The 27,837-nt window shown below is 39.7% G+C and overlaps 1 protein-coding gene and 1 long non-coding RNA gene across 2 annotated transcripts; one reads left to right on the top strand and one right to left on the bottom strand.

The window, feature by feature from the left end:
• Positions 1-55: 55 nt before the first annotated feature.
• On the top strand, positions 56-1,341 carry LOC130427884 (transmembrane protein 272-like). Its single transcript, XM_056755625.1, has 4 exons — positions 56-315; positions 391-441; positions 526-732; positions 1,034-1,341. Exons 1-4 carry the CDS (start codon positions 237-239, stop codon positions 1,228-1,230), a joined length of 534 nt encoding a protein of 177 aa, XP_056611603.1. The 5' UTR covers positions 56-236; the 3' UTR covers positions 1,231-1,341.
• Positions 1,342-12,417: 11,076 nt separating this feature from the next.
• Positions 12,418-15,637, bottom strand: LOC130429979 (uncharacterized). Its single transcript, XR_008907712.1, has 3 exons — positions 15,533-15,637; positions 12,860-12,911; positions 12,418-12,500 (listed from the first exon to the last, which is right to left on the bottom strand). It is a non-coding gene; the product is annotated as an uncharacterized LOC130429979 (long non-coding RNA).
• Between the last annotated feature and the right edge of the window lie 12,200 nt (positions 15,638-27,837).

Here is a 27,837-nt window from a genome sequence, read left to right as displayed (position 1 = left end):
CATAGATCATGACTTATAATTGAATAAATAAAGAGGACAAATAATGAAACGTCCATTTCAAACCAATATTTATGGGATTAACATTTAAACACATATACTCTACACAGGCTTAGCAATGATTTTGTGTCCCAATACAGGGTAAATATAACCCTATAGATTCTGCTCTCTGTGTTCTAACAGCTTAAATATGTACAGAATGTGCTGTAAAAACGGCATGCTTTGTGTCATAGAAATGCATGACCTGCTTTCAAAAGTATTTCTATGCGGTTTCTTCCTTCAGGCATCATGGATCCAAAACAAATGTGGCTTGCCTTGGTATGTTCTCTTGTAAACCTTATAAATCTTTGCATTCAATTTTGACTCAAAATTAACCTTATTTTTTAATTTCAGTGATTACAAAATTACTCTGCATGGCTTTTCCCATCGCTCAGATTGCCATAGGTGTGTTGTAATGGATCTTACGTATTATACGTTTATTCTCTATGCCTTATATTTACACTGTTGTTATGATGTTTATTAACACAGGTGCAGTATATCTCCAAGACTGTCCCCGACAGCACTACATCCCCATATATTTGCTTGTGTCTGGGGTATTTGGTGTATTTTTGGGCTTGTTGACTTGTCTGCCATGTGCTAAAGAGACCGAAGAGGAAGGTCCTAACAAGCTCCGCAATATCTGTGGCTTGTGGAATTCTCTGGTTTCTGCATTCATTTTCTGCTGGGTGATCTGTGGTAAGAAAGGGTGGGATGTGTGGAAAAGGTTACTTAATGTGTTCATAGTTCACTCACAGCTTCTGTACATTGTTTTTGTAATACTTTTGAGAATACACAAGAGATTTTTGTTTAAAAATGTAATGTTCTGAATGGGTAACATACCATCAATAAAACTGTTTGTGCCTGAAATTTGGGTGCGTGTTTGCATGTTAAGTAAAATGGCTTGGAGATCATGCCTGTGCTTTTTCAAAAAAGATCATGCCTTTTCAAAAAGAATGAAGTGTCATGTTTTTAAACAGAAATTATGTTTTTTTTTCAGGGAGTGTGTGGATTTACTCTATTTACCCTCCTAACTACAACCAAACCCTGGCTGGAGACCTCTACTGCAATAAGACCCTCTACCTTTTTGCCTTCTGGACCACCACACTGGGATATATTCTATTAGCTCTAGTGCTGTTGATTAGCTGTTGTTGCTGTGTTTGTTCGTGTATATTTGGCACAATAATGAGTAAGTAGCAGTATAAACGTATTCATATCGGAGGATTATATATTAGTTGACTATTTTTAATCTTGTACTTTCCTCAATTTGATTCAGTGGTAATAATGTCAAAGACAGTTTATGAGGGATCTAAATAATAGGATGACTAACCAAACTTTTGTGAAAAAGCATTGGGAATAAAGGAATTAAAAGTTGTCTTCATACACCGTGCATTTGTCCAGGTTTACGGGTGTACATTGATCATTTGTGATGCAAGAGAAAGCATATCTTCTAAGATAATAATTTTGTTTGCAATGATCAAAGAGCAGATAAAATAAGGTAATTATGAACTCACCAAGCCGAAGTGTAACTTCACTTTTTTTATTGAAGAGTAACAATTTTATCCTGCCAAAAGAAAAGGTAACAAATATTTCTGTTTTTCTTTTTTAATAAATCTGCAAAATGTCATCAATTCTGTGTTTTTCTGTCAATATGGGGTGCTGTGTGTACATTGAGGGAAAAAAGGAACTTAAATGATTTTAGCAAATGGCTGCAATATAACAGAGTGAAAAATTTAAGGGGGTGTGAATACATTCTGTACCCACTGTGTGTATATATATATATATATATATATATATATATATATATATATATATATATATATATGTGTGTATACAAGTTCAGTCATAATAAATAAACTGAAATGACACAGGGAATAAGTATTGAACACATTTTATTTAATACTTTGTAGAAAAGCCTTTGTTGCTGATTACAGCTTCTAGACGCCTCTTGTATGGAGAGACCAGTCGTCTGCGTTGCTCAGGAGTGATTCTGGCCCATTCTTCCACACAAATGGTCTTTAAATCTTGAAGGTTCCTTGGGCCTCTTTTATGAACTCTGATCTTCAGTTCTCTCCATAGAATTTCTATGGGATATAGGTCAGGTGATTGACTGGGCCATTCAAGCAGCTTGATTTTCTTTCTTTGAAACCACTTCATTGTGTCCTTGGCCTTGTGTTTGGGATCATCGTCTTGCTGAAATGTCCACCCTCTTTTCATTTTCAGCCTTCTGGTAGAGGGCAGCAGATTTTTATCCAGAATGTCCCTGTACATTTCTTTTCATCACGACAATTCAAAACATTGTCCATTTAAGAAACATTGAACATAAATTAGCTTTGTGTTATAAAAACATGCATTATATGCTTTAAAATATACATAAGAACATAATATTAGAACTGCATGATTCTGGATAAATTGAGGATCCCGATTATTTTGTTTCAAATAGAGATTGTGATTCTTTTACGATTCTGAATGATGACTAAAAGTCATACATAATTTAATAGAGGTTCTGAAAATAAATGGTTTATTTAGGTATGTAATATATAGGACTTTGCTTCAAAATTATTACATATTTCATGGTTAACCTACAGTAACTATGGTGAGAAATGTTTAACCACAAATTCCATTAGTAAACTGAAGTGTTTCTTATTTTTTTTTACTTTGAATGCAAAAAATGTACTTCCTAAAAAATATAAATAAATTGGTCTGTTATTTGGTGTGAAATTTATTTCACGATGCACAGTAACAGGCTAAAAAAATCTGTTACCTTCACACAGAATACACAGAATAGCCTTATGGTTCTCCATATTCACTCTTTTGACATTTAATGCCTTCTATGTCTTATTCTGAAGTGCATTTAGCTGTGATGAGAACAGTGATAGTCCTACAGCAGGTCACCAAATCTCACGATGCACGGTAACAGGCTAAAAAAATCTGTTACCTTCCCCTGTTTTATACAGAATAGCCTTATGGTTCTCCATATTCACTCTTTTGACATCTTTTGATCCAGTTTGTATCCAGTCCAGATGACCACTGTAGGCACCCGATCCGGTCCAAATCCAGTCCAGATGATCACAGTAGTCACCTGGATGCAATCCTAATTCCAACTAGGAGGTGACCACAACAGCACTGAAAACTAGAAGAGTCTTAAAGACAAATCGCCTGTGAAGAGTTTTTCACTAGATGACCATCTGCACAAATCCTCAGCTAAAACCATGAGAACCAGACCAGTCCTCTGCAAAATGGACTCCATACACCTGTAAAACTGAATGAATATTATGAATGATATCAAACCACAAGAGAATTTAATTTAGCTGGATTATGACATAACTGTTGTATATTACAATGTTTTGCACTATATCTACCATTATCTAGCTTATTCTTCTTTTTAAATATTCCTGCTTGTAAATATATATATATATATATATAGTATACACACACGCTCACACGTATATATATATATATATATATATATATATGTGTGTTACCTGTGTGCACCAATGGTCTGAGAGTAATGCAATTTCGATCCTCTATATGTGTGTACTTTACATGTGGCAGAATTGACAATAAAGCAGACTTTGACTTTTACTGATGGTAAGAGCATATCACACTCAATTTTAAGGCCAGGACACCACAGGATGAGCGATCTTGCTGACTTCTATGAGGGAGACTGCTGCATGTCCACCTTGAGACATTGCAGCCCGTTTTCCTCATGAATGCTCTAAAGGAAATAGTATGTGTGAAAGCTGTTACACATCACAATTTAACGACTGAAAAGACAATACAACTACATTTTAAATTCAATTTTACATGGTCGACTCCAGGCATCTATTCATCTTTGTTTCAGTTTCTCCTTGTGGATCCATGAAAATGGCTCTTTTCTCATGTGGGTACATAACCTTATATTATTGACATGGAATCACAACATACATTAGGCAGAAACCCATGGTATTAATGACATTGTACAGTATGTGGGTATTGTGGATCAATTTTAATAATTGAGGGCATGTATGGATTAAATATAGTATAAATATAGCCCAATATAGTTAGGGGTAGTTAACTCAGAAATAAATTCTGTCATGAATGACTCCCTCTCTAGTTCTCACTATTCTCTGTGCTCATCTGTGACATTCTCGTCGGTCCCTAGTCTTGTTTTCCCCGTTTGTTCCCAAGAACGTTACTTTTCCCATGCTCCTTCATCATTGACTGTTTTCACCTCTGGTTTATCTTCACCTGTTTAGCCATTTTATCGGTTTTATTTAATTTCTACCCTTGGTTCAGTTCTTTGTCGAGTATTCATGTAATATATCGTACCATGTTCCGTGGATTTATTTGGATTACCTTGATTTTTTTCCCTTGGATGTTTCCCTGTTTTTGGATTGTATTATTTTGTTCCGTTGATGTTTTGTGGATTACCATTTTGTTCCTGACTACAGCTTTTGTTATTAACTCAACTCAACTTTATTTATATAGCGCTTTTTACAATTTTCATTGTTACAAAGCAGCTGTAATGAGACACATTGAATTCAAGTATGAATTCGAAAGCAGCCCCCCCGGCCAGGCAGATAGTGCAAAACAATATTCAAACGGTGGTGAGGAACCCGGGCCCAACCAGGGGATTCCAGTTCCCCTCTGGCAAAAGCTGCTGCCTCTGCACAAGCTCAACAGTGCTTGCACAACAAGGCTTAATAAAATATAAAAATTAAGGATTTAAGATTATAATTAACAATCTAATAGCATTTTAAATGTTGTAGGAAAAACAAAGTTGTCGCGTCCTTTATCCAGCTCTATCCTCTTAGCTCTTTTCAGGTCACCGCTTCCCATTCTCAGCTCTGCCATCAGGTCTGGGCATGAACTGCATCCTGCGGTAACCTTGGAACAAAGAGACAAGACTGGCTGAGAGTAGAGTACTGTTCTGCACTCTTTGATGCAACAAGTACATCATTTGTTGTTGGATGTGTTCCTGGTTCCAGTTGATCTAAATAATGCAGCCTAAATCCTCTGAGGATTAATATTATGGAGGTATAGTGTATGCAAGATTAAAAAGATGAGTCTTTAGTCTAGATTTAAACTGACAGAGTGTGTCTGCCTCCCGGACCGTGCAGGGAAGAATATTCCAAAATTTAGGCGCTAGATAAGAAAAGGATCTACCACCTGCACTCGATTTTGAAATTCTAGGTATTACCAACTGACAGGACGCCTGAGAGCGTAATTTATGTGGAGGTCTGTAATACAATAGAAGTTCATTCAAATACTGCGGCGCTAGACCATGTAGGGCTTTATAGGTAATAAGCATGATCTTAAAGTTAATGCGATGCTTTATAGGTAACCAGTGCAAGGTTGACAGAACCGGGGTTATATGCTCATACTTTTTTGTACGTGTAAGAACTCGAGCTGCCGCGTTTTGAACCAGTTGCAGTTTTTGTAATTGGCCCGCAGGGCAACCCCCTAGAAGTGCATTACAGTAATCTAGTCTTGATGTCATGAATGCATGAATTAATTTCTCTGCATCTGACAGTGACAGCATATGACGTAATTTAGATATATTCTTAAAATGGAAAAATGCAATTTTACAGGTGTTGGCGACATGGCTTTCAATTGACAGAGTCCTATCGAATACAACACCAAGATTCTTATCTGATGGCGAGGATTTTATGGAGCATCCGTCAATCGTTAAGCAGTATTCTTGGTTGTTACGCATTGCAGTTTTCGGTCCAGTAAGTAGCACTTCTGTTTTGTCCGAGTTTAGTAGTAAAGAATTGTTACTCATCCACATTTTTAAGTCAGCTATGCAATCCTTTATTCAATGAAACTGCTGAGTTTCATTAGGCTTCGCGGAAATATAAAGTTGAGTATCATCAGCATAACAGTGAAAGCTAATTCCGTGTCGCTTTATTATATCTCCTAGAGGTAGCATGTATAAAGCGAAGAGCAGAGGCCCCAAGTATGAGCCCTGTGGTACACCATACTGGACTTGTGATTTGCGGGACACCTCATTGTTTATTGCTACAAATTGAAAACGGTCGGATAAATAAGACTTAAACCATTTCAATGCTATTCCGTTAATGCCGACGTAATTTTCGAGTCTATGTAGAAGTATGCTATGGTCAATGGTGTCAAATGCAGCACTGAGGTCTAGCAGCACCAATAATGAAATACAGCCACGGTCAGACGCTAAAAGCAGATCATTTGTAACTCTGATCAAAGCAGTCTCTGTACTGTGACATGCTCGACATCCAGACTGGAATTCATCATTAATGTCATTCCTTTGGAGGAAGGAGCACCGGCGGCGCCAGGGGGGGTCTTGGGGGGTCTCAAGACCCGCCCAAAAAATGCCTTGACCCCCCATTTGACCCCCCACCCCCTCCCTGATTAAAAAATATTTAATATATATTAAAATGTATATATCCGGGATAAAGATTTAACAATGGTCCTCTTCAAACTACGCAGAATAATAATAATTCATAATTTATTCGACATATAAAAAATTTTAAAAACATAAGAATCACAGCGACGCCCCATGAACGTTGCCGCTGCTGCGCCTTGCGTCATTGCGTTGAAGGCGCTGCCGCGAGCGCGCAAGTGCTGCAACGCACTTTATACCTTGAAGCTAAAAATGGATCGCTTCGTCAAACCTAAAAACAAAATTACAGCAGACGGAACTAGGACTGAAAATATGCCCGTTGCAGTGGAGGGCGAGCCCTGCTTGATCCTAGAATTAGAAATAGAGGACACAGTGGAATTGGAGGATGAGGAGGTGGGACCTGAGCAACTCGCATATGGAAGCATATGTGTTGCAAAATGGCAATGCAGTATGTAAATTGACAATGCAATTGTGTATCTATGTATGTGCAACATTAAGTGCAAAATGAAAATAAAAATTCAAATATATCAATTACATTTGGGAGTTCCTTCACGGGTGTAGTAGAGTAGGCGGGGCGAGACCGTGGTTCGAGTCCGGTGAGTAATTGTGAATTAGCGCCAGCTGTGCGCACACCGGGCTCGAATCACGTAGGAGATGGGAGCATATAAAAGGAACGAGCGACCGGACCGTCGAAGAGAGAGGACCGGGCCCAAACTTGTGTTATGTTTGTAGTTATATTTATGTTCATGTTTTGTTCGCCGGCGGTCGTCCGTGAGGGGCCGCCGGCTGTTTAATTACTTTATTAAATGTTTTGAATGTTTGCCGGTTCCCGACTCCTTCCTTCCATTTTATATGCTCCCATCTCCTACGTGATTCGAGCCCGGTGTGCGCACAGCTGGCGCTAATTCACAATTACTCACCGGACTCGAACCACGGTCTCTCCCCGCCTACTCTACTACATACTCGACCCAGGGGCGCGGCAGCAAAGGTCGCCGTTCCACCGAAGCTTTGACGGTGGCCGCACTGTGCACTTCCGTTTCCCCAGAGCCACCGCTTCGGGCAGCCACTGGCGGACGCCCTTCGTCCGCGCTGCCCGAACTCTCCGGCACCGCGAGGCCACTCGGCGGCGAGGACTCTCCGACAGCATGTCTCTCCTTCCTCCCGGGTTTCGGCACCACTGTAACAAATCTCAATAAAATGGAAGGAAGGAGTCGGGAACCCTCAAACATTCAAAACATTTAATAAAGTAATACAGGTTGCATTGTTATAATTTTTTCTCTTATATCTTGGATTTTACTCTTGAAGTAGTTCATAAATTCATCACTGTTATGCTGATAATCAGAATCTGACGTCGATGACGACTTATTTTTTGTTAATTTTGCCACGTTGTTAAATAAAAACCTAGGGTTGTGATAGTTTTCCTCTATTAGTGTTGAAAAGTAGGCGGATCTAGACGTTTTTATTGCATTCCTGTAATTTCGAGTACTATCCTTCCATGCTATGCGAAATACCTCTAAATTAGTTTTCTTAAAGTTGCGCTCCATTTTCCGGGACGCATTTTTTAGAGTCCGAGTGTGTTCATTATACCACGGTGTTGGGCTGCTATTTTTAATTTTCTTTAAACGCAGAGGAGCAACTGTGTCTAATATTTCCGAGAAAGTAGTGTTCAAATTTTCAATAGTAGTGTCAAAATCGTCAACGTTTTTACTCATGCTAGATATTTTATACAATTCAGGCAGATTATCGAGAAACGCATTTTTGGTAGTTGAAGTAATCGTTCTACCATATTTGTAACAAGGAGTTTGATTTGCAGCCGTAGGCCATTGAAGCAAACATAATATTAGATAATGATCCGAAATATCTTCACTCTGCTGAACGATTTTAACATCATCCACATTTATACCATAAGAAAGTATTAAATCTAAAGTATGATTACGAAGGTGAGTGGGTCCTGACACATGTTGACTAACGCCCATGGAGTTAAGAGTGTCTTTGAAAGCCAGTCCCAAGGCATCTGTATCATTGATACAGATACATATCAACTTTAATAAAATCTGTGTGGTGCCCTGGAGGCCTATATACAATAGCTAGAATAAATTTTTAAAATGTTTTGTCCTTAGTATTAGGTGTCGATATGTGAAGTACCATGACTTCAAAAGAATTGTATTTAAAATTAAACTTCTGAGAGGTGATAAAAGAATTTTTGTAAAGTGCAGCGACACCTCCCCCTCTACCTTTTAGACGAGGCTCGTGTTTATAGTAATAATCTTGGGGAACGGATTCATTTAGAGTAATATAATCATCTGGCTTTAGCCATGTTTCTGTCAAACAAAGCATGTCTATTTTATGATCGGTTATCAAATCGTTAACAAAAAGTGCTTTATTTGAGAGAGATCTAATATTAAGCAATCCGAGTCATAACAGCTGATTATCTGTATTTTGTTCATGTTTGATTTGTTTAACGTTTATTAAATTACTTTCAAGAGGTTTACGCAATATCTTATGTTTGCTAATCCGGGGGACAGACACATTCTCTATTTTATGTTGTTTGTAAAACGGGATTATTACATGTTGTATATTTTGTGTATTCTGTAACGCGAGACAGCAAGCAGACAGGTGGTTAAGCCATTCGGTCTCCTTTCTGACCTGGGCCCTAGGTAGTCTTAAAGTATTATTAAACCTTTTTTATTTAACTCCTGTTCCTCTTGGATTTGTCATCAGTGAACGTTACATCATCATAACAAAGAAATGTGTACAGATTTGAAACAACTTGAAGAAGAGGAAATTATGACAGAATTTACATTTTTGGGTTAACTATCTCTTTAATAAATAGCTTATTTTGTGGATTGTATATATCACTAAAGAGCATAAAGAAGTGAGATATGTGCAATGCTCTTGTTCTCACCACCAACATCCAATGATGGTGCTCATTCACAATTCCTACAATAATTTTGTGTGCCATTGGATCAATCTGAAAGTAGTCACAAGAAATACAGAGTCACTTTTACATGAAAAGTGCATATTTGCATCATTTACAGAATGTGAAATTATTATGATCAAGTAAAAAAACCGGATTCTTCCAAAGGTTCCCTTCCAGATTGCGTTCATCGCAAAGCTGTGAATTACAGCTGCTTCACCAGCATTGGTTTTGTATTTCCGATCAAGAACTGTCAAATATGCATTGATCACCAGTAAAAACAAATTGTCTCACAAATGGCATTATGAGTTAGACAGATTGTAGTATTATCAACTATATTGTTGTTGAAGTGTTGCTGAATTTTCTTGCGTGACTTAAGGTCTTTGTGTTGTAATACAGTGTGTAGTGACTGTAAATGTTTGAATCCTAGACATTAGGTAGTGGAAAGTCATAATGTAATACAATAACAAAAAAGGGATACCTCACTCTCAAGCTCGCTGTTGGGGCGAATCTTCAAAATATCATTATAAAACAGACTGTATGGGCCAACTTTGGAAAGAAGTACATGCACATCTTTCCCTGCCCATGCCTCATGCAAATCTAAAAAATACAGTGGTACATTATATTGTAAAATATACATTATAAAAAATATCATGGGAGTCAAGCTGGTATTAGATTATTTTATGGTTCTGTATATTTCATTGTTTCTCTCTCTAAAAAACATGTACTGTATTGTATTCTATCTCTTTCACATTTAGTCATTTGGCAGACGTTTGTTTTTCTTTTTTCCTGTAAAGCTACTTTGAAACGATGCAACATTTTCTAAACTATATAACACTATATAAAAAAGGTCTTACTTTTTCAAGATCTTACTACTTAAATTTTTCAAACTAAGATGGATGTTAAGGACCTGGTGCTGCTGAGACAGGGCCTGGTGCTGCAGAGGACCTTAGTCCTGCTGAGACAGGGCCTGGTGCTGCAGAGGACCTTAGTGCTGCTGAGACAGGGCCTGGGGCTGCAGAGGACCTTGGTGCTGCTGGGACAGGGCCTGGTGCTACAGAGGACCTTGGTGCTGCTGAGACAGGGCCTGGAATTCGGGGCAGCTTTACCCTAGCAATTTTTAAGTGATCTACATTATCTTTTTTTAAAACCGTACCATCCTCTCTGAGCAGATCAGAACTTTTCCCCTGTAGTGCAATCACTCTAAAAGGGCCAAGGAAGTTTGCCTCCAGCTTGCCACCTTTTCTCTGTTGGCTTCTTACATGTTGACTCCACAACTGGTCTCCTACTTTTATGGCAGGTTTGGGAGCACCATGCTTCATTCACCTCCTTGAGCTCTCCTGCTGTTTGGTGATATTGCCCGGAACAATATCATTAATTTCATCAAGTCACTTTATGTCCTCTGAAACAGCTTCCTCAGCCACATCAACCTCAACACTGCTGTCTACCTGTGAACACATTTTTGTTTCTTTCATTCCATGATTTCAAATTTGTATCGTTAGACCTAAAGTTATATTTAGTAGGGGTGTAAAGGTTTATGTATTCATACAGAACCGTTACGTGGCAAATTTCACATGGAAGTCATCATTCCTTTGCCCTTCACTCTCCGACTCGGACACCATGCTGCATTGTCATGGAACATGCCAGCTGAAGATAATGAGGAAACTATGTTGCTCCATTTTGTTATGTGGATTCCAAACCTCTTCATAATGGTATGCACATGCCCTGCTCACTCCAAAGTCTAAACTCGAAGGTCTCTGCCCTTCAAAGGGAGTTGAGCAGGGGTCGGCGACCTTTTTGATATGGCGTGTCGTTTAACTTTTTTCTTGGTAATCACTGTGCCGCATCAAAAAATGTGTTTCAATATAAGTCTCCAGTATATGTAATCTTCTTACCGTAACATTAGAATCATTTTTGAAGAACAATATATAATTTTTTTAAGTGATCTTATCGTGTTTACTTTCTACTACATTGAGTGCATGCAGACCTACCTTTTTGGCACCATTACCTCAATAGGACCTGGCTGTGCACTAACTGCATGAGCTCAAACGCTTGACGTCAATAACTAAAATTGATTATAAGGATTAATATGTTGTTTGTCAAAGGAACTCGAACTGGGCTTGAACATTTAACTAAACAAGTAATATTACTTTTGGAATTTATTTAACATATAACTACATGTTATAGGCATGCTGTCAATTTCCTTTGAGCGTGCCAATAGTGGCATGCGTGCCTTAGGTTGCTGAGCCCTGGAGTACGGCATACGGATGAACACTTCCATGTGGACATCAAAAAGAATGGGGAAAACAGAGTTGTTATTTGCTTCTTAGTCCGCAACCCAAACATTACAACTTCAAAGTACTGGAGCTTAACTAGAGTTCTAAAAAACAAAATTGTTACTGACAATAGGAATCTATTAAACAGATTTATTTTATAATTATTGCCCCTCTTGCATTTGCTGCTTTAAATTTAAGACCACATGGTAAAAATAAAAAATTATGTTAAATCAACTATTTGTCTTACTTTTGTATGGTACCATTCATCCTCTCTACCAATCTGTTGGTTTGAGGATGATAGGGAGAACAAAGGCTCCTTTTAATTCCCAACATGGCACATAGAATCTTGTTTATCTGTTAATACAGAGAACATTTACACTGTTAACGATTTCCTTGTATTTTTACAGTAAATTACTGGCGGCACAGATGCGAAGTTACTAATTTGACATATGTTATTACAGTACAAAAAATATTACTGTATAGCTACAAAACAGTATTTTACTGTAGTTTTACTGTATTTGTATTATACTGTAATTTGCTGTAATACCTATATTGCCCCAATATTATTATTTAATTACAAAAATATTATATATCATAGCTAGTTTAGATATAAATCTATAGTTATTCATATTACAAAACTGCTATACTTGACAATATAATTCAAAAGACAATACAAGCAATATTTGCACTTAAATATGACACTTAAAAGATTGAAACTTCTCAAAAGTGCAAGGGCACTCAGGTATGCCACATATAAAGCGATGATTAGCCACATTTCTGTGTACTTCTACATGTAAAAAGCATTTGATATTGTAGTCGAGAAACTACATGACTTGCAGTTGTAACTGGACATCCTGGGATGACTTTCCTGTTTCAAAAATGACCAAATCCAGCCAGAATATCAATGGTGAGACTGTAACACAAAAAGAAACAAATAACCAAATCTGTAAGCCATAGAAATAAGTACAAATTGTGAACTAAATGGTGAAAGAGAATTCAGTAACACTTTACTACAAGGTTTTGTTCCATAACATGTATTAATGGTTCAGCTAATATGAACTATCAATGATAGTTAATTCATAATGCATTATCAAATATTCTTAATGTGAACAGAGATAAATTGATTGATTTAAAAGTGTATTGCAAAATTTTAAAATGTATTAACATTCTATGTTAACAAATGTAACCTTATTGTAAGTGTTACTAAAAAGTCATTAGTAAAACCAAAAACAAATTTGAATTAAAAGTTGTATTATTATGGTCAATACTTACAGAAAACCCATAAACCCAAGGTGCAAAAGTGGACCAAACTGTCACGTTAGAGCTGTAAGACAAGTAAAAAAATATGTTACTTGCTGAAATTTTGAAACCATTCTGTTTATTAAATACATTTAAAATAGCCGAGCAAAAATGAAGCAAAATGATCATTTTAAATGTTTCCCCTTTAGGCCTATGCATTTATATTAAGAGTTTAGATATTTGGGGTTGCATTTTTGGTTACATACCGAAATAGTATGGGTAAAGCGAAATTCAATGTGATTTTGAAAATGCCTTTTCAAGCTGATTGCGCTCCTCTCTCCGACGTAAAGAGTCATTACGTAAAGGCGGAGCCAGCATCGCTCGTTACCAAAGTACGTGCAATGATTTGAGTCTTTGAAAACTTGTTTAAGTGTTGTAAGCACCATTGCTACAAATATGCATACATAGTATGCATATAATAGGCTACTTCTGGGCCAACTGAATGTAAATCACTCGAGAGAACATCATCTCTACTTTTTACTGATATACCGTAAACAGTAAAAACACCGCAAACCCATTTATTCACATAGTACCTTAATGAAAACAGCAGTAATCTGTATAGATCGCACTCATCTTTGTTAAATATTACGTTTCACTTCGTGTGGAGCAGTTTGGTGCTGTGTAGGCTACAGTGCCTTTGTTATTTCACATGCGATTTGGGCCGTAGAGAACGTGAGATAGAACCTGACAGCGTGTGTCGAGTCTGGTCTATTAACACAGTGATTCCCAACCCCCGGTCCCCGGACCGGTGCCGGTCCGTGGACCCGTTAGTACCGGGCCTTGAAATATTCCCAGAATTTTTTTTTTTTTATAATAATAATAATTGTCTTTTTTAAATGCTTTTTTAAGTGCTATGACATGTCATGCTATTTAATCAAAAATATAAATAATAAATAGATTAAAATATGTTTCTTTGGGCGTCTTGCGATTGCTTAGCAACGCGTTGTATCTGAACGGACTGCAAAAAAAGTGCGGTGCACCTGAAGTGACAGAGAAGTGAGAGATGAGCGGGCCTCAGCAAACTTCAATGGCTAATTTCATTGCGGACAGTTCGGGTAAAAGAAAAGGCGACGACCAACTCGAAAATAGTGAGAAAAAAAAAGAAAAAAAAGTCCAGCTTCAATCGTAAATACGATAACTCATACATTAAGTATGGATTTACCGTGGCGCCAAATCCATTGTGTGTTCAGCGGCACTTAACCACCAAACACCCAACTCTCAAAGACAAAACGGAGGAGTTTTTCGAAAGAAAGAAACGTGAGTTGGACGCTCAGCGGCAAGTTTTGATATCCTCAACATCAGTAAACGTAGCTGCAACAAACGCGTCATATCTGGTTGCTCACCGAATAGCTAAAGCTAAAAAAAACTTTACAATCGGAGAAGAGCTAATTTTGCCGGCAGCAAAAGATATTTGTCGGGAACTTTTGGGGGAAAAAGCAGCTTGCAAGTTGGAACATGTTCCACTATCTGACAATACTGTTGCCAGGAGAATTGATGACATGGCTGAAGATATTTAGGGGCAGCTGTTGGGCAGATTAAAAGCATCTCCGTGGTACGCAATTCAAGTGGACGAATCGACTGACGTGGAAAATAAGGCGATCATGTTAGTTTATGTGCGGTACGTGCATCAAGATGAGATGCAGGAAGATTTGCTCTGTTGTCTTTCACTTCCAAGCACAACCACCGGCTCCGAAATATTCCAAGTATTGAACGAATACGTAGCAGGCAGACTGGAATGGAAGTTTTGTGTTGGTGTCTGCACTGACGGGGCTGCCGCGATGACCGGCCGGTTGTCGGGGTTCACTGTCAGGGTGAAAGAAGTTGCGCCAGAATGTGAGGCAACTCACTGCATGATTCACCGAGAGATGAATAAGTTATTAAGTTGTCACTAAGTGATTGACAATGTTTCTAGTTCATTGCAAATAAATGATAGGCTGTTGTTTTAAACAGTTCCAAATGATGCATCATAAAATTGAGGCATTAAAATTGACAACTGGTCCCTGGATTTTTTTTATGAATATGCTAGCCCCTGGCACAAAAAAGGTTGGGAACCCCTGTATTAATAGACAAACAATGTTGATATTCATTTATCCAAACAGTATTCTTACATTTAAAAGAAGACGCAAATTGCCATGAGTTGATATGAAAATGTTGTTTTAGCACATGCACAGCTAAATCACGAGTCAGTCTATCATACTGTCGAACTGAATACTGGTGCTACTTCTCCCTGCCCGTGAATGAACAGTGGAAAGCCAAGATAAGCGACCCTAAGCTGGGACACCAAGACCGAGCTCGCGAGGAGTCTTAGTTCAACGGGTTAACGGGAGTAAATTGGTTAACGGGAGTTTATCTATTGCCAAATACAAAGTCAATGCCAAAGTCATTTCCTACCTTGCCATTGTAAACGAACTTAAACAATTCGATTGACAAAACCCTCATGATTAATTAAGTGGGTTGTGTAAATCGGGTTGAAGCAGTGGGTGGACATCTAGTTTAATTTCTGAGAGAGACTGCAACGTTTGTTGGCGACCTTTTCTCTCTCAGTCCACGTTTAAAATTACATTGTGACAAACTGTTGTGCAAAATGCTAAAACTAAATAATAGCTTTGCATGAAACACATAAAATAAACCAGACTGCAAACTTACCGAACTGCCCGAAATCGAATTGAATATCCTCCTCTTGCTGCAGCCAGGAGTTGTGCTCTGTGTGATTTGACGTGATTTGACGTTGTGGCGCACTTTTTGCCTTGCACATTACAGCAAGTCTACAGCAAGGTTACAGCCAGACCAAAATATACTGTAAAAGTTTCCCGCTCAATCAAAATTACCCAGAATGCATTATGAACTGCAGATTTTTACTGTAATATACAAATACAGTATTTTACTGTTGATTTTTACAGTAATGTGCTGCTAAATCTACAGCGACATCTAACAGTGTAGGCTTAATTTCGAACCTCACATGCAGAAATCAGAAAAAAAGGTCTCATAGAATCCGGAATAAGACTTCTGTATGCACTTCATTAAGTAAAAAGCCATTTCAAAATACCTTTAAATGAGCTACCAAAGATTATCAAAATCGATGGCCAGCACACAAACAGACTGAGAAGAAAACAAAAACTGGACTCGCAGACTTTTCAAATATTACAACAGCATAAAAAAAGCCAAAAAATGGAAACACTATGTAAACTAAACTATGTTTACTGATTACCTTAGATATTTCTGATAGTTAATACTGCTGTTAACACCTTTTTTTCAACAAGCGGATGTAATGAGACCTTGTAACCAGTTTAGTCAAGTGAAATCCGACAAAAACCCTATTTTAACCTATATTATCCAAATATTGAAATATGGTTTTGAAGGAAATTTGTAAAGAAAGTGTAAATATGTTTGTAATAGAAAAGCATAGATCAAAAAATTCAAATTAAAAGTATTTTGAAAAGTACCGCATTCACAAACTCAGAGCCTTGATCTGTCAGTATCCTCTTCGGGGCCTCAAACTGATGGAAAAATGTAATAATGCATTCAGACACCTCAGCTGCTGTTTTGTTGCGAAGAGGATAAGCTTGTGGCCATTTAGTCTGGTAGTCCACCATGACACAGATGTACTGATATCCACATTTTTTGGTTTTCAGTTTACCTATCAGGTCCATTCCTAGAAGCTCAAATGGATGTTTAACCTGAAAAAAAACAATCAAATATATTTTATCATCATTCTGGATTAAATGTTTGTGAGCATGCTGGTGTTTAAAGAAGATTGTTATGACCTTTCTTCCTTTACACTTGTCTGTTGAGAAGCGTGTAAAGACATGCTTTTCACCTGTTTTTTTGCATCTTTTTAGCATGTGATAACATGTGTATAACATGTGTTTAATTTGTGCAAAAAACATGTTATTTAATGCGGAATTTCGGTTTAATTATATACAATGCATTTGGTATCCCAGTACCACTTTTGAGCAAATTCCAGGGTCTTAATGGGGCTCCCACAAATTTGCCACCCGCAATTTAATAATAATATGCTACAATAAAGGCATTTAGCATCATATACTTATATGTATAGTAAAATGGGGTCAGTTTCATGCTTGTGACACGTTCCTAGGGAGATAGGGATGATGCATTTTCTGGCAGGAAAAAAGCACCCCCCCCCAAATTTGCTAGTGTTCGCCTCAGCATGGAATAATTATGAAAGTATGGTTATAGGATGTATACAGTTAAATGAGGTGAGTTTCATGCTTGTGACACGTCCTAGTGGAAGATACGGGAGGGTGCAGACTGGCTCATTTAAATCAGTTGATTTGTCGTGAAAAGCAGTACAATTGCTCTGTGCACGTACATTGCAGTGTCACTTTACAAGCTTATTGGCTAAAATTCTGGTACGGATTTGTATTGCTTTACAAAATTATTAAATATTTATTTAATTATTATTGCTTTATAAAATTATAAAATGCCTGATTTGTATTCATGAAACTATCTTACGCGTATGCAGTAACCGATTTATAAAAGCGATTGCATTTTATAAATGCTTCGAGGGTCAAATTGCTGTAAAACACACTGAGTGTTAGGGGATTTAGACAATACTGCAGCTTCTACCATTTATATTTAGAAGATTTTTAGCAAATGCGCGTTCCCGCAATGGGGATGCCTTTCACGGCAGGCGTGCTTTTCTCGGCACAACACCTGCACCAGTAAACATGGACTAGAACGACTCACAAGATCGCCGTATTTCGACCCAATCCAATAATGATACACTCAATGCCAACACATTAACGTTTCAATGGCTGTACAATAATCTTGGAGAAAACAATTCATTCTGTCGTTCCATCCAGCAACGTTGACTCTAATCAACCACAAATTCCATGACTCAATTCCGATGCTTGGCAATGTATGAGAATGTACATGATTATAAACTAAATTTACTAGTGTTTGAACAGCCAAACTCGCTGTCACGCAAGAAGCTGGGTGAGTACAATATTTGATAATATGTAGCGCCCCCTGCCCCCCTAGATTTTCCTGACCTAAACTCTATAGGGTGGAGCACCGGATCCTTGTTATTATTGTCTCTCGACAATGTATTAATGCAGCCTGTAGCACGTTGACGTCATGCATGTTGACGTCAAGCATGTTGTCGTCATGCATGCTTCTGCGCGCATGCGCCTTAATGATATGTGGTCAAGCATTCGTTACTGCGCATGTGTGTCCTGTTTACCTTACGAGGTGATGTTTTCACATATTTTTATGTCATGAATGTATAAACTCAGACCTCGGATATTATGTCCGAGATCAATGCATTCCTGTCAATCACGCTGTGTCGGGGCATACATTGTATTAAAAAAGTTTACAAAAATATGTTATTCATGTCATTTCGTGCTGTAAAACGTTTACTTCTGGGTTTGAGGTCGGGAATTCCCGAAATTCGAGCTGTCTTGAACAATCCGTTAATAGAGGTGCAACTTAGGCAGTGCTCGAATTGAAATGGGGTTGGGGGATTCCGGGATCCCCATTAAAGCATTAGGAAAAAACAGACTTTGGGGGTCCCTCAGATATTTCTACTCGAGTAAAAATTATAATGACAAATGTGATTAAATTCATGCAATGGATATATGGTCAATTTTGTGAATGAATTATTTACAATCATTTAAATTAAGTTTATTAATGGGCTAGTTGTCATGTCTCTTTAAATTTGAACCGCCCCGCTGCACGTCTAAAGAGCGCTAAGCGCAGGACAGGGAAAGAATCCTGTTGTTCTAGCCTGTTTTTAATATAATAGTATATAGTTATACATATTCAAATCAAATATATGGTGTATTTTGTATAAATTGTATATCGCGAGATTTACCCCCACCAAAAAAAGTATTATGAGGGGGACCCCCCATAAGCCCTGGTTCAATTCTGGCACTGGTCTTAAGCAAGGCAAGGCAAGTTTATTTATGTAGTACATTTCATACACAAAATGATTGACAAACAGAAATAAGACGATCTTTAAAATGCAAATTATTTATGATCACAAATTAGATTTAAAGAAAGAAAAACAACAACAATAAAATTGATTAAAAATGTGAGAAAAAGAGAAGAACAATAGAAAAATAAATTATAAAGTGAAGTGCAGTTGATAGAAACCAGTAGTACTCAGATTGTAAATGCACAGCTAAACAATACTAATTATAAAAACATTAAAAGCTCTGATATTTTCAAGCCTTAATTTGTGTAAGGGCTCTGTTTTAAACATATTAAAAAGAAACCATGTCATTTCAAATGTGAACCCGTATCACAAACTATCGTTTTTTAATGACATCCTCTATGACTATGACGAAGACAGCACTGTTATGGAGCGTAATACAAGTAGTCCCTGAATTTTTCAGTCATAGCCCACTTTAGGGCAAGGAAATCCAGTTTTCCACTGTGGAGGTGGTAGTACTTCTCAGCCGTGGTTAGTGTTCTGGACCCGTAAGCAATCACCCTCATCTGTCTGTTATGCCGTTGGTATAGGACAACTCCCAGGCCCTGATTTGATTCATCTGTAAGCATGAATGAATGGTTCAGTGAAATCTGGGAATCCTAACACTGGCGGTCCAAACACTCAATTAGTTTCTCTAAAGCTTCTTGGTGGTTCGCTGTCCATTCAATCTGTTGGCTTGACGGTACCACAGAACCTTTCTTTTTCTTTTCTGTCCTTTTCTTTCCTCTTGTTGGACTTTCGACATCATTGGCTTTGGCTTTCAAAAGGTTATACAGCGGACTGGCGATTCTGGAAAAATCCTTTATGTACCGACAGTAATAGCAGAGCAGGCCCAAGATCTTGCGTAGTTCGCCTACATTATTGGGTCACTTGTACTTCAAAGTTGAAGCAGCAGCTGTGTCGGCTGGGTCCATACGACTGCCATCCGCAGAGACAATTCTGCCCAGGTACCTCACATTCTTGAACATGTCACATTTCCGTGGTTTTAACTTAATCCCATGGGTACAAAGTTGCCTCAGTACTCTCCTCACAGCCTCTTCCTGGTCATCAAATGACTTTGTGAAGACCAAGATGTCGTCGAGATATGGTACACGGATCTCGTCTCTCATTCCCTCAAGACATTTCTCCATAAACCGTTGGACGCTGCTGGAGAGTTTATCAGGCCGAAGAGGATGCGGATCCATTCATATAAGCCCCAGGGAGTTGTAAACGCTGTAAGGGGCCGGCTCACTGGGGTCATGAAGCCTCGATTATATGCCTTCCCTTGGTCGAGCAGGTAGAACCAAGAATTGCCCCCCAAGCCATCTAAGATGTCCTGTAGTCTAGGGATCGGCTGGCAGTCAGGTACTGTCTTCCGATTTAAGTCCCTGTAATCTATACACAGTCTGCCATCCTTTTTACAGACGCACACAATCGGTGAAGAATAGGAGGAGGTGGACTTCTCTATCCCCCCTTGAGCAATTACGTCCTGCAGATGGTCCTTTATTTCCTGGTAAAAGGGCTTTGGGACTGAATTCTATGTCCAAGCTTCAGGTATACTGTCATTCAAGGAAAGACTCATCTGCAGTCCCTCTGCACAACCAATGTCGTCATCGGATTTTGAGAAAGCCTGGCACTCCTCCCTTAACATCTGCTTCACTTGTTGTTGTTGCGGAGCAGTTAAATGGCTCAGGTCGACTGGTGGGTCCCACAGACCTTCTCCCTCGATTCCCCTTGGTGTCGCTTTGACTGTAATTTGGGTCACGGATCCTGTTTCCCTTGGAGAGACCATTCCCACAGGTAAGACTGACGTGACTGGTTGCAATATCCCCAACTCCACTCTACCTCCTAGGACAATATCATGGTCTGTTGTCATTCTGCACACTTAGACTGACTGAAGGGCGGGTACCTTTTTTCACCTCTAGCAGAGAGTCAAACAGTTCTAGACCCACAGGATGTTGAGGGTTGACGCATGGCTCAAACAGTAACACACTGTCTTGCTTTATATGTGGCATTTTAACTTCACAAGGTATGTTCATGATTGTGTGCTTTGGTATGTTCACCGGTACCTTGGCAGTACTCGCAGAGATTACCAGCCGTCACCAGATTGAAGGTATGCACTTTACCCCTCCTCAGACTGGGGATCGCACTTGCAACGGTTTTGTACAGCTGTCTGTTAGTCACCCTGTCCGAACTGTCTCTATCTTTCAGTTTCATCACTTGCTCAATTACATTAAATCCAATGATAGGTTTAGGAAGTTGCTGCACAGTTGCAGCACAAGCACAGGAATGACTAATTCCTTCACTCTTCCAGCAGGGGAGGCCAAATTGAATGTCACCTCAACCCATCCCACGTACTGCATGTCAGTACCATTGGCCGCCACAAGGTGTAGACGTACTTGTGTTTCTGTAGCTTCAGCAATACCTCTCAGTCTTACTTCAGGTATGTACCTGTCTTTCCAATGCTCATCGATAATACACAGCTGGGAGCCTTTGTCTCATAACGTCTCTGTTTCATGTCCTTGCAGATAGCAGATTACCAGGCATTGCCTGCCAACTAGGGAAGTTACTGGGGAGTGCTGATTAACTAGGCATTGGGCTGCTATTATGCCGTCTATGTCATGAGGCACGGGGGGTTGCAATACTTCCTTAAACTGTTGTTTTGTGCGTCGTGGGGGCGTGCTTGTGTCTTCGTACTTCGTCGGAAATCGCAGCATCAGAAAGATATGGTTCTAAGTCGGTCTGAATATGGTCATTTTGCAAACCCGTTAGGACTGAATGCAGAAACATGTTCAGCACTAAAACAGGGTCATACTTCAGCCCAGACTCATCTTCCTGGGAGGCAAACAGAATTTTTTTTCTCAGGTCGTGAGCACGTATCAGGAAGTTGGCCCTCTGTGGTCAACTGTTTGTATAATTCAGTCGCATTCTTTTCTTGATAATGAAAACGGAGGATGCGTCAAAGTGTAGGAAGAGTTAAACCAGCTTTCCCTTCAAGAAAACTGCGCAGCTGAAGCCCAGGTGTAATGGATCTGATTACTGCGTCTATGATTTCCTGTTCAGGATATGCCTTGCACAGTGCACTCTCTATCTAACAAGCAAGGCTAGAAAATGATAGTCTGTCTTTTTGGCCCGGCACTCCAATCAAGCCAGAGATTTCTAACTCTTTATGCCAAATTACTGGTGCATTGTGTCTCTGGGGCAGTGGTGACTGGTCTGTCGGCCTCCTATTTGATGTCTCCTGCATCCGTGCTGTAGTATCTGCAACAGTGGTATTGATATGCACGGCCTGGAATGATTTCTCTTTCAAAGTGCGCCAGCCGCACTGATTTTCCTGGATCGGCAGTAGTAGTCACTGTGAGGTCGTTTATCTTTTCATTAATACTCAATAGCTCCCCCATACCACTATCCTCTAGCTCTTCCAGCTCACTCCTCAATAAATAGCTGCTGAGATACTTTATGAGTGAGAGACGGGTCACATCTTTTACTAAGGTGATGTGTAAAAAAGAGCAGAGTGTCATTAATTTCTCTCTTGACAGTGTGCATAATTTTTCTCCTATCTCCTCCTGCAGACCCTGAAGTGCGTCCATTCTTTTTTCTCTCTCTTTTACTGCAGTGTTTTGCAGTGTTGGAAGTGGCAGTTGCCTTACTGACCTGGGTCCCGTCGCTTCTGTAATCACTGTACCTTAAGCGCATGCGCCACTTAACAAGCCTGGTCTCTCCACTTCACTCGGCTGCATTGCTGCTTTACGTCTGGGTAAGTAGAGATGAGTATGATTGGGTGGTCCTCGCTGATGTAAGAGTCAGATCACCCAACAATCATCCCAGCGGAGCCTCCAAATTTATGTAGTACTCCTGTAAGGGAGCACGTTTGTTAATGAACAGTCAGACGCAATGCTTCTCATTCAGGTTTTTTACTGCAAATCATTTGTTGCAATAAATGACAATTATTACACACAACAATGCATGAACTCTCTTATTTATATAATGGTATACACAATAAATGCATGGGCTCTCCTAATGTACTTCCCCTTTAAATATGCCCCCCCCCCCAAGTTCACAGTGAATAAATGAGTATACACTCAAAGAAGTGCACGTCCCACACTAAAACATCCACACTCTTTATGTTCACGAGCCCACATATCATGCAAAAAACACACAATACAAATCATACAGTTTATAGAACAAACTCAGCTGTATACATTTAATCGTACTTCAGACACACACGAACGATTTGCGCGCTAACCGCGTGCTCCCCAGCCGATAACATGAATATTTAATAATTATTTAAACAGATTACTTCATTAGATCTTATGTAAACACATACAGTAAATCTAATTCAGCATATTACATTATAAAAGTAAATATGCTCAATCACTTAGTGACATTAAAATCGAATCCATCACCGTGTTGTTTGAACATGCTTGCGTATACAGGAGTAAACAAACGTCGACTGTAAGGCGCATGCGATTTAAAGGCATGCAGCACTTATACATGCATTAGGTCAAAATGCATGACGTCACCGCGCTACAGTCTGCAGCGGGGACTACTTGATTCAATACCCCTCTCTGTTAGCTTGGATAATATATAAATGACCTAGAGAAATTTAAATTAAAGAGTTTTTTACCTACAAATCAATAGAATTATGCAGATTTTGTATATCTAGATTTCAGGTATAATTAATCCCTAAAAAATACAACACAAATTAAATTCAAACAGAGAGATGTACAGCTGGAAATAATCACTATACCAAAAAAGAAACCAGATATATCCCCTAGGGCAGCGGTTCTCAATCCTGGTCCTCGAAGAGAGGAGAACCGCTGGCCTAAGAAATATTAACCCTGAAAACCTGATATTTTTAATACACTGTGTTTTTCACTTGTCAGATATTTTGCACCCGTACCCTAACCTGGGGATAAAATACGGCATGAGAAATACAACCTGGTGTAACCACAGTTAACAGTCCTCAATGAGTGAATACTTTTCACTAGTGTAACAACGGTAAATGTAAATTTAAAGAGATATTCAATAAAGAAAATTAAAGTGGGCCCACTCACACACAAACATGCTGTAACACATCTCAATAAAATGGAAGGAAGGAGTCGGGAACCGGAAAACATTAAACAACTTTTAATATAAATAATAACAGCCGGCGGCCCCTCACGGACGACCGCCGGCGAACAAAACATAAACATAAATACCAATATAAATACAAACGTAAAACAAGTTCGGGCCCGGTCCTCTCTCTTCGACGGTCCGGTCGCTCGTTCCTTTTATGCTCCCATCTCCTACGTGATTCGAGCCCGGTGTGCGCACAGCTGGCGCTAATTCACAATTACTCACCGGACTCGAACCACGGTCTCGCCCCGCCTACTCTACTACACACGCACTTTGCTCTGGTTACTCTTCTTTCTGAGGACACTGAAGAAGAACCAACTGTCTTCAACTATCCTGGTGAACTTCTATCGCTGCACGATAGAGAGCATCCTGACCAACTGCGTCACAGTCTGGTACGGGAACTGTTCTGTTGCTGAGCGCAAGGCACTGCAGCGGGTGGTGAAAACAGCCCAGCGCATCACAGGGACTACACTCCCTTCCATTGAGGACATCCAGAAGAAACGCTGTCTGCGTCGAGCGCGCAGCATTCTCAAGGACTCCTCTCATCCCGCTCATAGACTGTTTACTCTCCTGCCTTCCGGTAGGCGCTTCAGGTGCCTCCGGGCAAGAACCAGCAGACTAGGAAAAAGCTTTTTTCCCAGAGCTGTTTCATTACTGAACTCTGCTCCCCACTGATTTCACTACCTCTCATAACTTTAACTTAATGCTGCTATTACAATGTTTACATTGCACTATAGGGCTGCCATGCATGACTGAACTGTACACACCAGTACTTCATGTATCTGCTCTACCGGACTGTTTACACACACTCAGCATCATTTGCACTCTATTCTGCTCACTTGCACACCAGGAATACTACACTGAATGCTCATTTGCACTAATGGACTACTCTCATAACTGCATTAACTCATCTACTGCACTGTAACTTTCATAACTGCATTAACTCATCTACTTCACTGTAACCTTAATAACTGCATTAACTCATCTACTGCACTGTAACTTCAATAACTGCACTAACTCACCTACTGCACTCTAACTCGTCTATTGCATTGCATCTATCGCATAACTAACTGCATCTACTCATCTATTGCACTATAGCTTCAATATCTGCACTAACTCATCTATTGCACTGTAACTGTATATCTGCATCTACTCATGTATTGCACCGTACCTTTAATAACCACATTAACTCATCTACTGCACTGTAACTTTAATAGCTAATGTCTGTAACTAATGCACACTCAAGTCACTTGCACTATTGTATAGTCTATATTGTTATCTGTTCATAACCTCCTGTACATTAATGTTCACAGTATATAGCCTTCTGTATATATTGTTCATAGAACATACCGATTGTCATATTTTTATAGTACATGCCCATCGTAAATTATTTTCCTAATATCGTATTCTGTATTTATTCACACTGTATATCTGCACTTGCTAATTGCACTTCTGGTTAGACCTAAACTACATTTCGTTACACTGTACTTGTATATGTGTAATGACAATAAAGTTGAATCTAATCTAATCTAAGGTGGTTGCATGATTTTGTTGCATCGTCCGTATTCCTCCCATTCCACTCTCAGGTCGCAATCGGTAGACCGGTAATCCCTTCAACTTCTCAGTGACAATGAAAGGTAAGGAGTTCCATCGGTCATGCAATTTGTACTTTCCCGTGAAGGCAAGGTTTGAGCACACAATCTCCAACCATTAACATTTGGTTCTTCACTTTTCGGTCATAGACCCGCTTTGTTTCTTTGATGGACCTTTAATGCGGTCTCCGAAGCTAGTTAGAAGGCCTTTTGGAAGCTCCATCAACATATTGCTGATGATTTACTCCGTACTTTCCATCAGGAGATCTGTCAAAATACACATCAACGGGTAGACGGGCTTCTCTTCCGAAGAGGATGTAATAGGGGGAGTAACCGGTCGCATTATTCCTTGTACAATTATAGGCATGTACCAGTTGACTGACGTGTTGACTCCACTTACTCTTTTTGGCAGGATCCAGAGTAGAGGTCTGCATTCCCGCGGCTCTCCCGTGGGAACCGCGGTACCCGACCAGAGTTCTTGCGACGCGGGATACATTTCCAAATTTAATGCGGTAGCGGTCGGGAACTTTGGTGTAATTTGAACGGGAACAGGCGGTCTAAAAACATCCCGTTCCCCTCGTCCTTTCAGAACTACATGTCTGCACTCATTCTTATCAACCACAATTAGGGCCTACAGTCTGCACATAGGACTATTGTGCACGCGCGGCAAACATGGACCGGTGCTGTCTGCGTTATGCATTTTTTGCAAGGTCCGTGCACGAGCATTTAAATAACGCTCCGAAAAAAAGACGGCAGAGCAAAGTGCGGATGCGCTGTCCTTGAAGGATGTTTAACATGGACTGGAAACCCACGTCAGGCAAGTCTGATGTATGGGAGTCTTTTTCGTTTTTTATAGAAGCAGATGGAAAAAAAATACCCATTTTGCTTTGAATAAAAAGAACAAATTATTAACAGACATTTTTTTCTGCAACACGTTTGTGTTGACGGCTTAGTGTTAAATGCATCTTGACAAGACGAATACAAATAAATATGTTTTGGTCAACCAACAGTTTTATTTGTTATTTCTCTCTTTCAGTGGTGGAAATTTAAAAGTGATATTGTGGAAAAGATATTCAAATTTATCAGGAACGGTCGGGTCGGGAAAAAATGTATTCTAGGCGGACAGTTGTCCGCTCCACTCCCAGATGGCCAGAATCATCATGTATAGAATGCAAAACGGTTGATTGATGCTTATCGGGCAGAACTAGCTGGACTTTCTCTTTTCCATCTTGGATTTTAGTGACCTGGTGCAGCAAGTTGTTACGAACCGCCAGTTTTGGGCCCTGACGTTGTAGAAGAGCCAGCACAGGGTCGGAACTCTTTACAGGGTTAGGTCCTTGACCAAATTCAATGTCTCGTTTCACTTCTCGAATAACGGGGTCCTGTTCTTGCTCCATCTTCAGGTCTGAATTGGTTAACTGCGCCATACTGCCCCCTTCCACCCATGTAGGGCATGAATAGGCAGATGGGATGCTACCTGGAGAAACACATAGCTGGTCTACCAGTCGGGTGGATTCAGAACTGTAAAGAAGACTGACACCTGACAGATGGCTTTGACACCAGACTGTGGGATTTCAGTCCAAGAAGATTAATTGACGTTGGTAGGGTCACAAGATAGGAAATCAGCATCAATGTAATGTTTTTCGGGCTTAAACTTCAGGCTGAAACTCTATGTGGCCAAAGCGGCCAACCACCTATGACCCGTCACGTTCAGCTTGGCACTCGTCAATATGCAAGTAAGAGGATTGTGGTCGGTCCTCACCACAAACTGGGCACCGTACAAGTAATCGTGAAACTTGTCCACAACAGACCACTTTAGAGCCAGGATATCTAGCTGGTATATGGGATAGAGTTGCAGAATGCTCCTGATTTAAGACAACCCCCAGGCCACTCAGACTTGCATCCACATGGAGTACATACGGCAGAGGTGGATCAGCAAAAGCAAGCACTGGTGCATGAGTTAGGAAGTGGATGATCCTGTGGAAAGCCTCTCATCGCTCCCTGAATGGTTCGTTCTCCTTGTAGTACTTCTTAACATCCATTTTGCTTCGACCTTTTGAAGGAGTGTATCCTTTAGTCAGCTCAGTCAGGGGGTCTGACAATGGAGGAGTAACCCTTAATGAAACCCACAGAATCAAAGAAAGGATCGCAAAGATTTCAGGTCAGTAGGCTCTTTCCACAGAGTAACCGCAGAGATTTTTGTCAGGGTCAGGCCCAAACAAGCAGAGTACACAATGTGGCCCACATACTTGACTCTTGGATGGCAGAACTACGGGCACCTTCAGGCCCCATTCCTCTAATCTGCCAAG

This window comes from Triplophysa dalaica, chromosome 1 (genome assembly GCF_015846415.1).
Source record: "Triplophysa dalaica isolate WHDGS20190420 chromosome 1, ASM1584641v1, whole genome shotgun sequence".
In the NCBI taxonomy this organism is placed as follows: Eukaryota; Metazoa; Chordata; class Actinopteri; order Cypriniformes; family Nemacheilidae; genus Triplophysa; species Triplophysa dalaica.
Note: the sequence above shows the minus strand (reverse complement) of the source record. Positions and strands in the feature narration are given on the sequence as shown.

What these genes read in the sequence shown, in the direction of transcription:
- LOC130427884 (XM_056755625.1), top strand. Translation starts at nt 237, where the DNA reads ATGACCTGCTTTCAAAAGTATTTCTATGCGGTTTCTTCCTTCAGGCAT. An exon ending in CATCGCTCAGATTGCCATAG is followed by an intron (nt 442 to 525) that starts GTGTGTTGTAAT and finishes TTATTAACACAG; the next exon opens with GTGCAGTATATCTCCAAGAC. An exon ending in TTTCTGCTGGGTGATCTGTG is followed by an intron (nt 733 to 1,033) that starts GTAAGAAAGGGT and finishes TTTTTTTTTCAG; the next exon opens with GGAGTGTGTGGATTTACTCT.